At 44.5% G+C, this 14,143-nt stretch overlaps 1 protein-coding gene across 5 annotated transcripts in view; it reads right to left on the reverse strand.

Annotated features, from left to right (window-relative positions):
* PIKFYVE (phosphoinositide kinase, FYVE-type zinc finger containing) overlaps positions 1-14,143 on the reverse strand; it is a 71,217-nt gene that overhangs the window by 56,967 nt on the left and 107 nt on the right. Inside the window, exons 1-5 of one of the 5 annotated variants that reach the window (XM_075429887.1) lie at positions 13,670-13,734; positions 10,818-10,999; positions 9,097-9,276; positions 2,800-2,918; positions 62-233 (exon numbers count right to left, since the gene is read on the reverse strand). In XM_075429887.1, the coding sequence (XP_075286002.1) occupies positions 62-233; positions 2,800-2,918; positions 9,097-9,276; positions 10,818-10,989 (643 nt within the window). In that variant the 5' untranslated portion in view covers positions 10,990-10,999; positions 13,670-13,734. The other 4 variants (XM_075429886.1, XM_075429888.1, XM_075429889.1 and 1 more) reach the window with 4 other exon arrangements.

Here is a 14,143-nt window from a genome sequence, read left to right on the forward strand (position 1 = left end):
AGTAGTCCAAACACAGCTGAGCACACAGAGAACGTTATGCTTCTCAACAGATAAGCCCTACCTGTGTAGCCCATGAATTTTCCAGGGATTTCTTGATTGCAGCATCGACTACAAAAGATCTGCCCACAAAGTCGACAATGGTGCCTCCGCCGGAAGGTGGTGAATTTCTCACTGCAGTCATAGCATTCTTTGCACTGGCTGTCAGGCATCCAGTACTGCTTCAAGTCACTGTCCTACAAAGGAAGGCAGCAGAAAAAACCTTTTTTTTTGTAAATAAATTAAAAAAAGCCTGTTTCTTCTTGATCCAAGATGGAAGCAAAACAGATAAAAACTATCATGAGCTGTAAATAAAGGTCAAGAAGAAACAAACACATGAAGTACTGACTGCCCTTCCCTCTCATTTGCCCCTAGTACAACAGACCCTCAACCAGCACAGTTCAAGAAAAAAAACAAAAGAAAACCAAAAAAAAACCAACACCCTGCCAAAACACAGACTTTAGTTGAAGCTGTTATCCAGGGGTAAATCAAGTTATCAGGAATTATCAGTGCAGGAAGATTATTTCAACAGTGAATGCTGGAATATACTTTGAAAGTATTATAGATACTTGTAAAAAGTTTTATTATATGATCAAATTCTTCAGAACCTCAGTAAACAGTTGTAACAGCCTGTGTCCCAGATTGATGTTGTTTCGAAACTCCAGGTTAACTGCTATGTGAAGACAACTGTGAAATACACATTCAGCAGATAACAACCTATACTGATTGACTGCATGGGGTGCAGCCACAGGAATTTTTGTCTTGTTTTTAAGACTGGAAAACAAGGAGTTAAAAATTCCATTTGGTGTTGTAGTTATAAACAGAGCAAGACAAATCTCTCAATTATGATTCTGAGCACACCAGTTACAATTAGCATGGATGGAGACAACTGCTAATGGTCACATGACAGCTCTGACTGTGAACGCTCTTTGCTAGAGTTCAGTTCTGGCAATAGGCCTTTTCAGAGGGACTGAATACTCTGGGTTTTTCTTCTTAAAAGAACATGCTTCAAGCATTTTCTCAAAATAACTCGAGATGAGAGTAACCACAGAGAAGAAAGGGGATCCGTACTCTGATTTTCACATAACGAAAAAAAAAAGCACACCATGATTTGGGATTTATTTTTGGATGTTCACAAGCTGAAGTTTGACATATCTGCTAGACCAATTCTGAGACCAAAACAGCTATGATCAACAAGACCACAACTTCATGCTGTCCTCACCCAAGAAAACTCACACAGAAAGAGGTCAAAGACTGCTCAAGGCAGTCTAGCGTTCAAGAGAGCCTAGAAATTTTTCATATGAACACTAAGCTTCAAGCAGGGAAAGATGCAGTGAAAAGCTCTGCCAAGGAACTGCTGCAAAGCTGCAGGGGATGCTGATTAACAGTTTTTGCTGCGGCTCTGCACAATAATCCAAGTCTCTGGTTCTGCCACATAAAGTGGCTGTTCCAAGCAGCAGTGCCTCTGCCCCACTTGCACACAACTGGGTGTTTAGAAACCCAGCCACTGCTGGTGACACCTTCCAGCTCTCTGCCTTGCTCAAGCCAGAGCCAACACTCATGTCAAGAACTGCCTACAAGGAAGGGTTCAGAACAGAAGTCTGGCCCCCGTTAGCAGCAGAGGTTGATTAAAGCAGCACCTTCCAGGGTCTGACACATGCTTTCTACAACAGTAAAATGGTCTCCTGTAGAGGCAGGCCAAGCTCACAGAAGGAAGAAATCATTGCCTGGAGTGACTACTCAGGCAAGGCATGACTGCAGTCAAGGGCAGCAACCCATTACCATTTGTACAGAAGTCAGCATGCTGACAACCAACACACCGCTTTCAGAGAAAGATCTAGACGTATTCATTTACTGCTGCATCCTGTCTGTTTGAGTACTTCTCCAATAGCTGAATAGATGTCTGAAAATCTCCAGAGCCTTCAGAAGCTGCCACAAACTGAAATATTAGTAGGGGCCATACTCAATGCCCTGCTTACTGCAATGAAAGGCTTTTGTTATACCTTCAGAAATATCACCCTTTCTACCAAAGTTACTATTACAAGCAGAATAGCACTGGAAGCTAAGTGAGTTTACTCAGTCTACCTGTAAAAGCTATCAAGCCAAAAGCCTTTTTCCTCTTCATTCAGTTTAATTAAATGTACTTTTGCCTATTCACATCTTGCTCCCAGACACAGCTATTTACATTGTCACTTAAAAATAGTTGTGGCTTCTTCTCTCAACTAGATACTCCTCTTAAAGGCATGGTCCAACATAGCAGAGTGAGGTGAAATCAGCAGTAACCACCAGACCCTTTTCCAGCTGAATCAAAACTGATTAACATGACAAGCCTTTCAAGCAGATATTGTTGACCAATCATTGCCATGGTAAGTAGCAGATTTAATTCATCCTCAGAATTCTCATTACTATTTGTGACACTCCGTGCAGTTCACTTGCCCATGGTCAGCCTTCAAGGGAGAAAACCAACAGGTAATACTAACTGGGTAATACAAAAGTGGGAATGAGTCTAAAATGAGGGCATCTGGTCCATGTTCAAGAAGCTGAGCAACTGCAGTGTTTTGCTCCCACATTATGACAGATCCTGTCAAAAGTCAATGTCAACTTGTTTCCCCTGTACTCACACAATGATTTCTGAGTTTATTCACTCATCCTTCAAACATCTGAAAAAAACCCTGTGATGTATCTAAAAGCAAAGCTTAGAGAAGCCCAGTAAACAGTTCAGTTTATAGATAGTATGGCCTACAAATCCCTCAGAAAAAATACCTGGCTCTTCCCCTCCATGATTTCTTTGAGGCGCTTTAAAACGGTGCTGAGGCTTCTTAACTGAACTGCTGTTCGAGGATCATGCCCTCCAAGAGGCGGTTCTACTTTCCTTCGATTGTCTGGAAGGGAAGAGAGAGTAGTATTCGTTTCTTCCATGATACATCAACATTCACACCACAACAAAAACCCTGTTAGAGGGAGAAATCTTCACATACGTATGCACTTTAAAAAGTTACAGCATGTATCACTTCTTAACCTTGCACTCTTCTCCAAAAGGAGCTTCTGACACCAGATAGCTTGCTTTGACTGACATTTTAAATACCATCCTCTGCATTTACAAGAACCGATTTAAGTTCTCTGAGAATGAAAATATCTTCTAAAGTGAAGATATTTTCAACCGACTATATGAACCTTGCAACAGTCTTTTAGAAAGCGATGAAGTCTCATTTTAGAATGCCCTCTAGGATATTAATAGTTAGAAAATAATTGCAACAATATTCACATTCACTCTACAACTGGAATAAATCAATGTCTTAACCTGAACTTATTTATAAATTACCACAGCAAGTGTCAGGACTCAGTTGCTCAGTTTCTATTAAAAACAGTAACTCAGAACAAAATGCATCTAGAAGTTCACATTTTTGAGGGTTTTTTGTTTTGCTGTTTTCTAAGAAAAAAGCCAAGTTGTTGAGAACTTGTACAGTCACTCTTGATTAACTACAGCAAAGAGAGCCCTGACTAAAAAGGTAACACAATTAATTTCTTTCCTATAAAATGCTAGATTACTTTGAAGTGTTGCTGTACGAGTTACAAATAGGACCCTCCTCTGCAGAAAGATCTGCAAACACAGTGCTGTATTTGCCTGAACATTTAAACGTTTTCAAGGTCACTTTGTTACATCAACAACTTTTCTGAATAGCGTAAAGTTTCTTACCAGCTTCGCTGCCCTCCATCTGACTAGCATTTTATTCTGATTCAGACTAGCGCAGGAAAAACAGACATGGCTGCTTTCTGTTTACTGTTTTAGATACCACTGATGTCAGCAGGAATGCTGACAGCACTAGCAGAAGCGTGTTAACTGTTGCCGTCCAGTAACAACTAGGCTATTCCTTTGTGTGCAGGAGATGAAAACCCTTAGAATAATGTGATTGAAACTGTGGAATTCTATGCCTCCTCTTCAAGTTCTTAGCAGATATTTTTAGTTAATCAGACCACATATAGCTGCCTAATGACCTACGTACTACAAAGAATCCACAACAGGAGATGATTTTAAAGAGATTCTACAGTGCTTAAACCCAGTTCCGTGGCTAGACACTTGGAATTTAAAAAAAAAAAAAAAAAAAAAAAAAAATCAAATAGATATACTTAAGGACAGTTCAACATTGAGTATTTTAGGGCAATTAAAGGGACTTTGAATATTTCAAGAAAACATTGATAATACCACAGAAACCTTTGGCTCCTCTTTACTTGTATCACAAGGTCTATGCTGCATTTACTTCCTGGACTTCCCTGGTATAACTTTGGAATTCAAGAGTATCTTCTTTCCAGGAACATTGCTTCCAATTCAAAAAACTACTATCAGGCGTCCTGCCTAACTAGCTACAAATCTTGCCAGGCCAGTGATTCCCAAAGTATGAACATACACAGCACCAAGGAAATGACACATGTAACTCCACTCTGGTTCTCTTTTCAGCTAAAGTGTGCCCTTTTCTGTGTTACATAAAACAATGTCAACAGGATGTCACGTATATTAGGAAACGAATGCCATTAGCAGTAGGAGCACGTGGTTAACCTGTTTATACCAGGGAAGCTGACCAATTCTCAGATTAAAATTCAGTTGGCTCTTTTCCATTTCAATCATGTGATTTCTCCCTTTCTGGGGGAAAACACACTGTACAGCAAGACTGTAAGAAGTTATCATTCCTGCAGTACAGGACACACTGTGTCTAAACCACCATTCTTTTAAAAGAACCCACATGTATCAATCTTAGGTTAACTCTTACTCCTGATCCAAATTCCATTACTACAAACACCATAGCCATTTTCTCAGTTAATACATGCACAATTTACAGATGTATATGTTTTCATCATCCTAACTGTACTTTCTTATTTCACCATTAAAATAGCAAAACTTACGTTTCCTTCCACTAACACGGAAACTGTAAGAGATGCCCACATCACCACCCCAACTGTCACAAATCACACCCCACCAGCCACAATTAAAATTACACACAAGAAATCAGGTTTTCAAAACAAAATTAAACTTTATTCAAGTGTTATTTAATCTGTTATGACAACCAGATCAGCTCAACAAACTTCTTCTTGTCATTGTCCAACCAGCACAAAAACAACTGCAGGAAGTGAAGACAGCTTCCGCGTGGTTTTGATACATAGAGTCCTTATACTTTCTCAGTCCACAACTCTTCCACAGCTTCATCCATTTACTCTTCTTCCCTGGCCAAACACTCATACAAGACAGTCATTTTCACTTGGTATCATTTTGCACTTAACAAACAAAGGCCAGTTGCATCTTAGCCCTTCAATGTAACACACCACCAGGAGCGTGGAACATTATCTTTTCAGGACTACCAGTTTATGCAGCAATTGTGTTTTTCCTATCCATTCCCTTCCCATCTACATGTTCACTGAACAAAACCTCAGTATACCAAAGGAACCCCATCTAGATTTCAAATTTTACTTATTTATATCCTATTTATCCTTCTGACGATAAGAATTAACTCCTACAGCAAAAAAAAAAAAATCCTCATATTTCAACAGTAACCCTCACCCTTCCTATATGTATTCACGGCTGCTGATCCTTGGCAAAACCTATACATCCTCTGAAGTCCTAGATGTTTTTCTCCTCTTTTTTCCACTCTCCCCACCTGAACTGTGATCACTGGGAAGGAACCTGCAATACCATTCCGACTATGATTACCTACTCAGTACATTCATCTGAGTTCAGGCCACAGAAAGATTTGCTCAGTAAGTCACGCAATTGTTCTACATCCTCCATTACTGAATCACTGAAATATATTTTTCCAGAGTTTCCTTCATGACCCTATGCATTTTAGCATTCATTTTACTGTGAATGACAAATCAAAAACACTATGAGAGCTACTTTGTTGCAATGTAACTGCTAGTTTCAGTTTACAGGAAGAGAGCTGACCATACACTAATGCAAGAGGTAGAACAGAGAGCTTCACAGTTTCAACAAACAAATACCCTCCCCAGAGATACCAGAGTTTTGCTAATACAAATCAAAATGAATTGCTTTCTAGTTATTTGCTACCAAAGCACACCACTTAATATTCAAGCTCACTACCACTGTCCAAACATCACATCTTCCTCCAGTCACCGCCATACAAAGTACAGACATTAAAAGTACACAAGTTGTCCTTAACTTCATTTTACAACATGCATTTTTATTTTCCAAAACATTTTTCAATAGGAAAAATATTCTGGTAAAAAGTCATGTTCTTTGAGTCCCAGTAACCACCGCAGGCTTTCCTCAGGCCTTCTTCCACCTCATATGATCGTTGGCCTTTTCTCACTTCTGCTGAGCTCCTTTGCCATTCCCTATTACTGCAAGTCTGATACAACTGTCTGGCGCTAACAGCATTATCCAGCATGACAGGGAGGGTAACAAGCTAGAAATGCTTCAACTACCAACACTCCCTCTCCAATTGGTCGGCATTTCTAGTTCTCCTCAAACTGGATTTGCACGCTGTGACATTATCTCAGCACAAGACTATTTTGGTTCAGTCCAGCACCTTGAAAGTACTCGGCTGACAGCACAGACAGGCGCAGTCCAATACAACCAGCCAGGCCCATGGTCCCTGTAGAACTGACAGCAGCCACCCAGCATCTGCTCCAGCACACGAGGATGTAACATATTACCCAAGAGGAAGGCCACGGAAGTCAGTGCAGAATCTCAGCACTGGTTCTTCAGCCACCCACAAAGCACTTCTGACATAAGCCATGCATCCAGCAGCTTCTATTTTCACAGAAGCCAGTAAGGTGCTGTTATAATGTTTTCGTGTACGCAGTCCTCAAAGGAAGCACACAAGTGAAACCCTACATATTTGATGCTAGACAGTTTTCTACAAACACACCACCCCTCCATGTTGTTCTGCGCTTGCAGTTGTCAGCCATCATGGTCCCTGAGCAATGAGAATATCTGCTGTGCACACAGTGCAAGCTAATGGCCAGATGAGGGGTGGGAGTAAGCATCTTAAGGACCAACTTCATTCCATCACCGTTCAGAGGCACCAGCAGCCTTTCACTTATTTATCCTTTCAGTTTGCTTAAGCTTGGCACATTATTTAAACTCAAGTAGGCTAGAGAGACCTTTGTGAAGCACTTACGCATTTTCTGCCTATGCTTGCCAATGTTATGAATTATCTGAGTAACGGCCAATCCTAGAGACACACTTACAGGCCTGCAGATACAAGGCTGCAAGAAAACTCAACTAGATTAGAAACCTCACTGTCACTAATCTAGGTATTCCTGTAAATCCCATAATTTACTTTCAAACTTTTCACTCTTTAGACATGAGAATAATTTCTAAGATTATCTGTGCAGCCCAACACCAGCTGCAATGGCAGAAGTAAAATTCTCCTCTGCTCAATGTTCAGAAATCCTCAAAGACCTGATTATTCTTATTCAGCACCTTTTAAGACCAAAGAAGGCACAAAAATAATTTTCTAAAGCTTGCTTCAAACAAACAAACCAAAAAAAAAAAGCAGTGTCTGATTTTTCAAGAGGGAAGATACAAGTATTCTTCCCCTCTTCAAATACAGTGAGGTGACCTGAAAAACTTCTGAAACCTCCTCACCAATCCAGTACACTTTTACTTGCATTACGCAGAGCTCACGTTTGCTACAGCACCGAGGTTATTTGGGGGAAGATAACAACAGTAAGTCAGGCCACTCAGCACCCAATACCACAGAAATCTCTTCAAAAAGCCAGTAATTCCTGCTTGGTCTAACCTTACTTCTTTTCAGGCTGATTCGTCACCACATTTTTCTAAGCACTTCTTCATCCACATCCAGAGACATGAATGGAGGTCCTGAAAAGGAGCTGGAGTAATGCAGCAACCGTTCCTCCCCCACACCTTAGACTAAGCCTCATTTGCCTGGCTGCCTACTCCCAGTGGACGTCAAACAGCAAAATTATTTCTGCTTTCCGAGTACCAAATAACTCACCTCACCTAAAGGTTTCTAATCTGTAATCCCCAGATAACTCCCAAGTGATTTACAAGAGGTAACTAGGAATGAAGTAAAGTTAATTGGCAAATAAGCCAAAAGCACATTGCTGTACTTGGGGCATTTGAGAAAAAGCTTTAAAAAAAACCCACCAAACCCCAAACCTTAATTGGTCTGTTGTGACAAGTACAACTGAAGAGCATAAACAGTATTACAGGGCAAGGAGGAAGGTGATGAATGTGTTCAACGAAGACAGCATGCAAATGACTGAGAGATGAAAATGCCAGTTATCTGCACTGAACTTTTGCCTCGTTACCAAGACTAGACAGCTTTATAAAACTCCCATACACATTGACAATGTTTAAGATCTGATTTGTTTGCACTAGGTACCACACTCTTGGAAATACTGTCTTGCACAGGATTTTTACCTAGCTTAGCACTCAGCAGTTTGCTCAAGGCTATCACAAATGGCTGACAGTAACCACGCAAGTCTCAGAAGGGACCCCTGCAATGTACTTACTAGCTCTTCCAGATCTTCACAAAGCCATTACACAGTGGCACCTTTAAAAACCACATTCAGTTCCCACTCCAGCTACAAGAGATTCAGTATGGCATCTGGCAATAGTTCCAAGGTTAGGAACAAAAAAGGTTTAGACACAAGTTCCTATTCAATTTCCCTCAGAACAGCGACAAGCAAAAACCTGCATTTATAACTCCCTTGAAGACACAAACACGTGGCTGTTAAGAAACTGGAGTTTCTCAAGACAAAGCAGAAATTTTCAGGATCAAGGTTCAAGTGACTTTAAGACGTTGAATGTGTTTTGGCAGCCTCTTCTGTTCCAGACTGTTCTGCAATTGAAACAGCAGAGCACCAACAAGAGTGTCTTGCTGGAACACTAAGAAGGCTGCAGGGAACATGCATCTGAGGTTAAAGTACAACCTCACTAACAGAAGCAGTGTAGCCTGATCCAAAATTCTGCTATCAATCTAGACAGTCAATGAGCCTTTGTTCACCTCCTTTCACCTCACTCTGAAGCATGCCACACTGGCTAGTACAACATTCCCTTGTAGCACAAAGAGCTGAAATTACCCAGGGTTGTAGAAGATCTTCTTGGCAGCTCACCAGTCAGTTGTTTTTTGTAAGGAACCGGTGACCTCAGAGACTGAGCCCTGGTGGGATGCTGAGGACTGGACCAGCCACCACTCAGCATTTGTGGATCACTCTGTGCCGCCTCTGCTCTCTCTGCCGGGGATGAAAGCCTGCCATCATCTGGAGTTGACAAAACGCAAGAAACCAACTGTTCAGACATGATAAAGAAAACCAGTAGTGCAGGCAAAACTAAGGGTAAAAAACTCTCATAAATAGCTCATTTGGATCACAATTATATGTAACAAAAGACGTGACTTTTTAGTCTGAAAAGTACAATACAAAACACAGGAACAAGCCAGTATGTAGAACTTGTCAGTCAAGGCCCAGACTATTTCAGAAACATCCCTAACATGAAAACTGTCTAAAAAACAAACTGGCAAGCATTAATTATTCTTGCTATATGGAATAGCTACACTTGATTATCAGCTTCTGCCATGAAAAGAGTTTTTTCAGTTATGTTAGAAGCCAGTACTGAGGTCACAATGAAGTTACCACGGCCTTTAATAAACCACCCTTTGGCACCAGAGTATCAAGTACAGACAGGTTCCCATTGATTCCAGTAACATGCCTGTTTCATGGGCTGTTTCAAGGTTGTTTTCCCTTTCTTCCAACACAATACTTTGCTGACTCCAGCTACATTTGGCAGAGACAAACAAGTGAAGCAAATATTGACCACACCTTATGTTACTTTCAATGAATTAATAATGACAGGTGATATTCTACTACGCAAACTAGTAGCAGTCATACCAAGTAATTATTTTTCATTCTGCATTAGTAAAGTCTGAACAGATCAGTCTGCTTATACAAAAACCTATCTTTGCCCTTTTTCCCTAGCACAAACACTGCAGAAGTATGCTTAGCAGAGCTGGATAGTGAACAGACTAAACAAAAGCAGCTGACCAGTTTGCCATCTCCAGCAAAGAGATACAGTTTTTGTACAAAACCAAGGTGAATTCATTCACCAGTCTTTGCAGTATATTTCTTTGAAACAAAAAAGAAAAACTCACATAGTTCACATAGCTTGCCTACTGAGAATATTGTTTTGTGATACATGTAGCACAAAGGCCAAAATCAAGTAGTACTTTTTAATATACAAAATGTTCACAACACTTCAGATCTCTTGACAGGGAACATCTAAGCCATGGAAATTCAGGGTGGACTTCCTGTAAATATGCTGCTTTATTGCTCAGCTACCATCCAGCTGAAGGTACAAGATGCACAGGAAGGTGAGAAGTGGTGGAAGTCTGGAGTAAGATCTTGCACTGGAAGGACAGGCACACATTTTGCTCATATAGGCTGGCAGAGGGTTAATTCTGCTTTTAGCCCCAAAAACTTCATACAGGCAAAGGAAATCCAGACGCCCAGCTAATAAGCTATACAATACTATCGGCTTACTGGCTTGTCTCTGACCTTCGTGCTCAGCCACAGATTTCTAGCTGCAAGATGCTGGCTATCTTCTCTCACAGCAAAGCTCTACATCACCCAAAAGCAAGATGCAACAACCCTCAATGAAAAAACTCACTTGCCATCAATTTGGCCAGCCATCTGATACTATGCTCTTACATTCAGAGGTGTTTTTACAAGCTTATGTGGCAGCAGAGTGCATCAATAAAATAAACAGCACCCACAATCCATGCACACACATTCCCGCAAGCACTTACCTTTGCTGAAACGGAAGAGATTTACAAAAGAGCTGTAGGCTGATTTAAAAGGAGGCTCATCCTGGTCAGGAGTCAGGGGTTTGAAGTGAGTGAGATGAGATGGACTACTAGGAGAATGAGGTAGATCACTTGCAGAGTCCAGTGTCGGAGACCGTTTGTCATCTGCGGCCATTTCACGTGCCCTGGAAAGAGTTCAGCAACATGCATCACACAGGGTGGTGGAACAGAACATCTTCAGTCAGCTGAAGAGATGGTGTCTCATTAGATGCTAGAGCGGGGCCATTCACCCCACCTACCACAGACATCTGCTATTAGCACAGGTCAAAAGCACCAGAGTTAGGAGCCCACCTCCCCAGCCTAGTTATTGGGCAAGAGATCAGCATCTCTGCAGAGGGCAATTCAGAGCTCCTAATTACACACCCAGAGCAATCAAAGTAACTAAACAGCCACCACACTGTCTGACGACACACTCTGGTTTCACAGAAACTTGAAGTTTTCAAACGGAGACTCTGAATGCATATCACAAAGAAGTTTTAACTTCAGCTCAAGAGAAGAGCTGTCAATGCTGCGGCTTCTACAGCTCTTATACCAAGAAAACTGAAGACAGGCACACCTGAACAAGTGCAAGATATACTCATTGTTTGGCCAGGTTAACTTCAGAATGACAAACAGAATGAACTGCAAACAAAAGCAGGATGATAAGATTAAGTTTGATGGCACGCTGCTTCCTTCCCCTCCGCACTACAATACAGGGCCTTGTGCAAGTTACCAGGGAAGCAACCTAAACTGTGGCTTATTTATTGTCTTATCTAACACCTCCAAACTTCCTCGTTTTCAACAGTAGCTACATTAAGTAAAAACAAACCAACAAAAAACCAAAACACATTCTGTATTAGGGGAAGCCATACTTGTTAAGCATACTTGCTGTGTATCAAAGCCTTCGTACGGCCAAGCGTCATACTTTCCCACAACCCATATTCTTTAACATCAATACACGCCTGATTTCTCACTAACCCTGCCCTTCTAGCCTGCTAGGCTGAGGTGCTTACTACCTTCATCTTTGTTCACGCAAGACTTAGTGAAATGTTTGACAGAGCCAGAACACGGTGAGCTGATGGAACCTATGAGTGACAGCTGACTTCTACCCGTGCCAGGGATCAAAACCCTGCATGAGTCTACTTCCTCCTTAGCAGCTGATACACACTCCTTCATGAAACACTAGTTTCCAGTTTTCACAACAGCTCCTAAACTACAGGCATATTTTGCTGACTAGAACATTTTCTTCCAAGTTCTAAGAAACCACACTAAAAGTCTACGCAGTCCAGGGAAAATCCACATGGTTGACAAGCGACACTGGAAGTGCTAGCAAGCTGCATGCAGCTCATGTGGCAAGGTTTGACCTCTCCTGTAACAACCGCACAAATGATGGTATCCGCAAGCCAATCATATGACTTCTCAGTGGGCTTTTGCTTGTTACTCTGTATAGTAAGCACCTTTAGCTCAGAGTTTCTAGTGAAACTCCCATATGCTTAAGAAAGAAAGCAGAGAGACATCAGTCACAAAGTTTCAAGAGCAAACTTTGGTCTGGTTCTTTAAGTAAGATGAAGTCTTAGTCTGGCATGCTTCTGCATCCCTCTCCCCTGCAAGTCATGGTATTTTTTGCTGTTGTGCATTTCAGCAATGTTATTCAAACAACAGTTGACTTGAACATGCTTAAACACCAGAGTCCATGGAAAACGCCTTCAAGAGCATATCTTCAGGTAAACTGGGAATTGTTTCTTCAATACCTAAGGCAACTGACAGCTTGGCTTTTTAACTGCTGAATGTACGACAGGGCTGCGCTCCCCCACACCCTACCACATTGACAGTGCTGTTGTGAAGCCAGTCAGAAGTTTCCTATAAAACTACGTTCGTCCTTCAGCAACTGACTATAGCCTGGCATGACAAAGAAACAAAGAAGTCTCTGAGCTTGCATGCATCCTATATGCAGTTCTGGGAAAATGAACTTTAGCTTGAAGGAAAAAAAACCACACAGTAATTGCCTCTGTGACGGCAGTACTAGCCAAATTAAAACAGACTGAAAAGAGCACTATGCTTGGCATTAGCTCCAGAAACACCCGGATTTTCTGTGCTGCACAACACATTCGCTATGGAGCGCATCACCCTTTCTTAACAGCGCTTTGGTTCTCCCGCTAAAAGGAAAACACACACACAGCCCAGGAACGGGGAAATAGCCACTTCTCTGCATCTTACGGGCGATCAGCAAGCCAGGCGCACAGAGCACTCAGCAGGCACGGAACCCGACCACGCCTGCCGCAGGACCCCCACCGCACAGCCGCGGGGACGCCTCTGCAGCCCCTCCAGGCCGCCAGCTCCTCAGCAGCCACCGGCCCGGCCCGGCGCGCAGCGCGGGCGCGCACCTCCGCCCGCGCTCAGCAAGGCCCGGCGGCACCCCGCGCCCCCCGGAGCCGGCGGGGCCCGGGCCTCCCCGCCCCTCGGGCTGGCACGCCCCGCCCGTGCGAGCCGAACAGCCGTGGCGGCACACAGCCACGCGCCCCCACAGGGGCTCCGCTGCCGAACCCCGCGCCCACCGCTTCGCTTTCCCCTCCATAACGGGGACCGCCTCCCCCCCGCCCCCGCCACAGGGCTGGCGGGCCCGGGAGGCCACCCGCGGCGGGGCGGGAAGGAAGCAGCGCCAAGCTGCTCGCAGGCCGCGGCTGCGCGGCGACCCCCAGCCAGCCCGGGAGCGCCGCCAGCCGCCGCGAGGGACGGGGACCGGCCGCACGGGGAGGGCTCGCGCGCCCACGCGAGGCCCCGGCAGGATCGCGCGCTGCTGGCCGGGCCGCCCTCACCTGCTCCCGCGCCCGCCGCGGGGCCGCCGCCTCTTGTCTCCCGCCCCGGCCCCGCGCCGGCCCGCTCCCCCGCCCCGCCCCTAGCAACCCGCCGCGCTGCCGCCAGACCGGCCCAATCGCCCGCCGATGGCGGCGCGCCTCGCCGAGGCATCGCCAATCGAGGCTCCGCCCCAATCCACCACCACCCCACCCCACCCCCCCGGCAGCGGCCTCAGGGGCGGGGCGGAGGGGGCCGCGCCCTGCGCCCGCCCCGCAGCGTCATCGCCCCGCCCCGCGCCCCGGGCGTGGCGGTCCCAGGCTTGCCCCCTCCGCTACCCGGTTCCCACTCCTCGCCTCGCCCGCGGCTGGGCTGCCCCGTTGCTCGGGGGTCCTACTGCCGACACGGTCGCCCGTGTGCCCGCGTATCCCCCGGGCCGGCCGCCCGCGCTCTCCCTGGGCCCCGCTCCGGCAGCCCGGGCCTCCGCGCCCGCCAGC

The sequence above is a fragment of the Opisthocomus hoazin genome, chromosome 9 (assembly GCF_030867145.1).
Source record: "Opisthocomus hoazin isolate bOpiHoa1 chromosome 9, bOpiHoa1.hap1, whole genome shotgun sequence".
NCBI lineage: Eukaryota > Metazoa > Chordata > Aves > Opisthocomiformes > Opisthocomidae > Opisthocomus > Opisthocomus hoazin.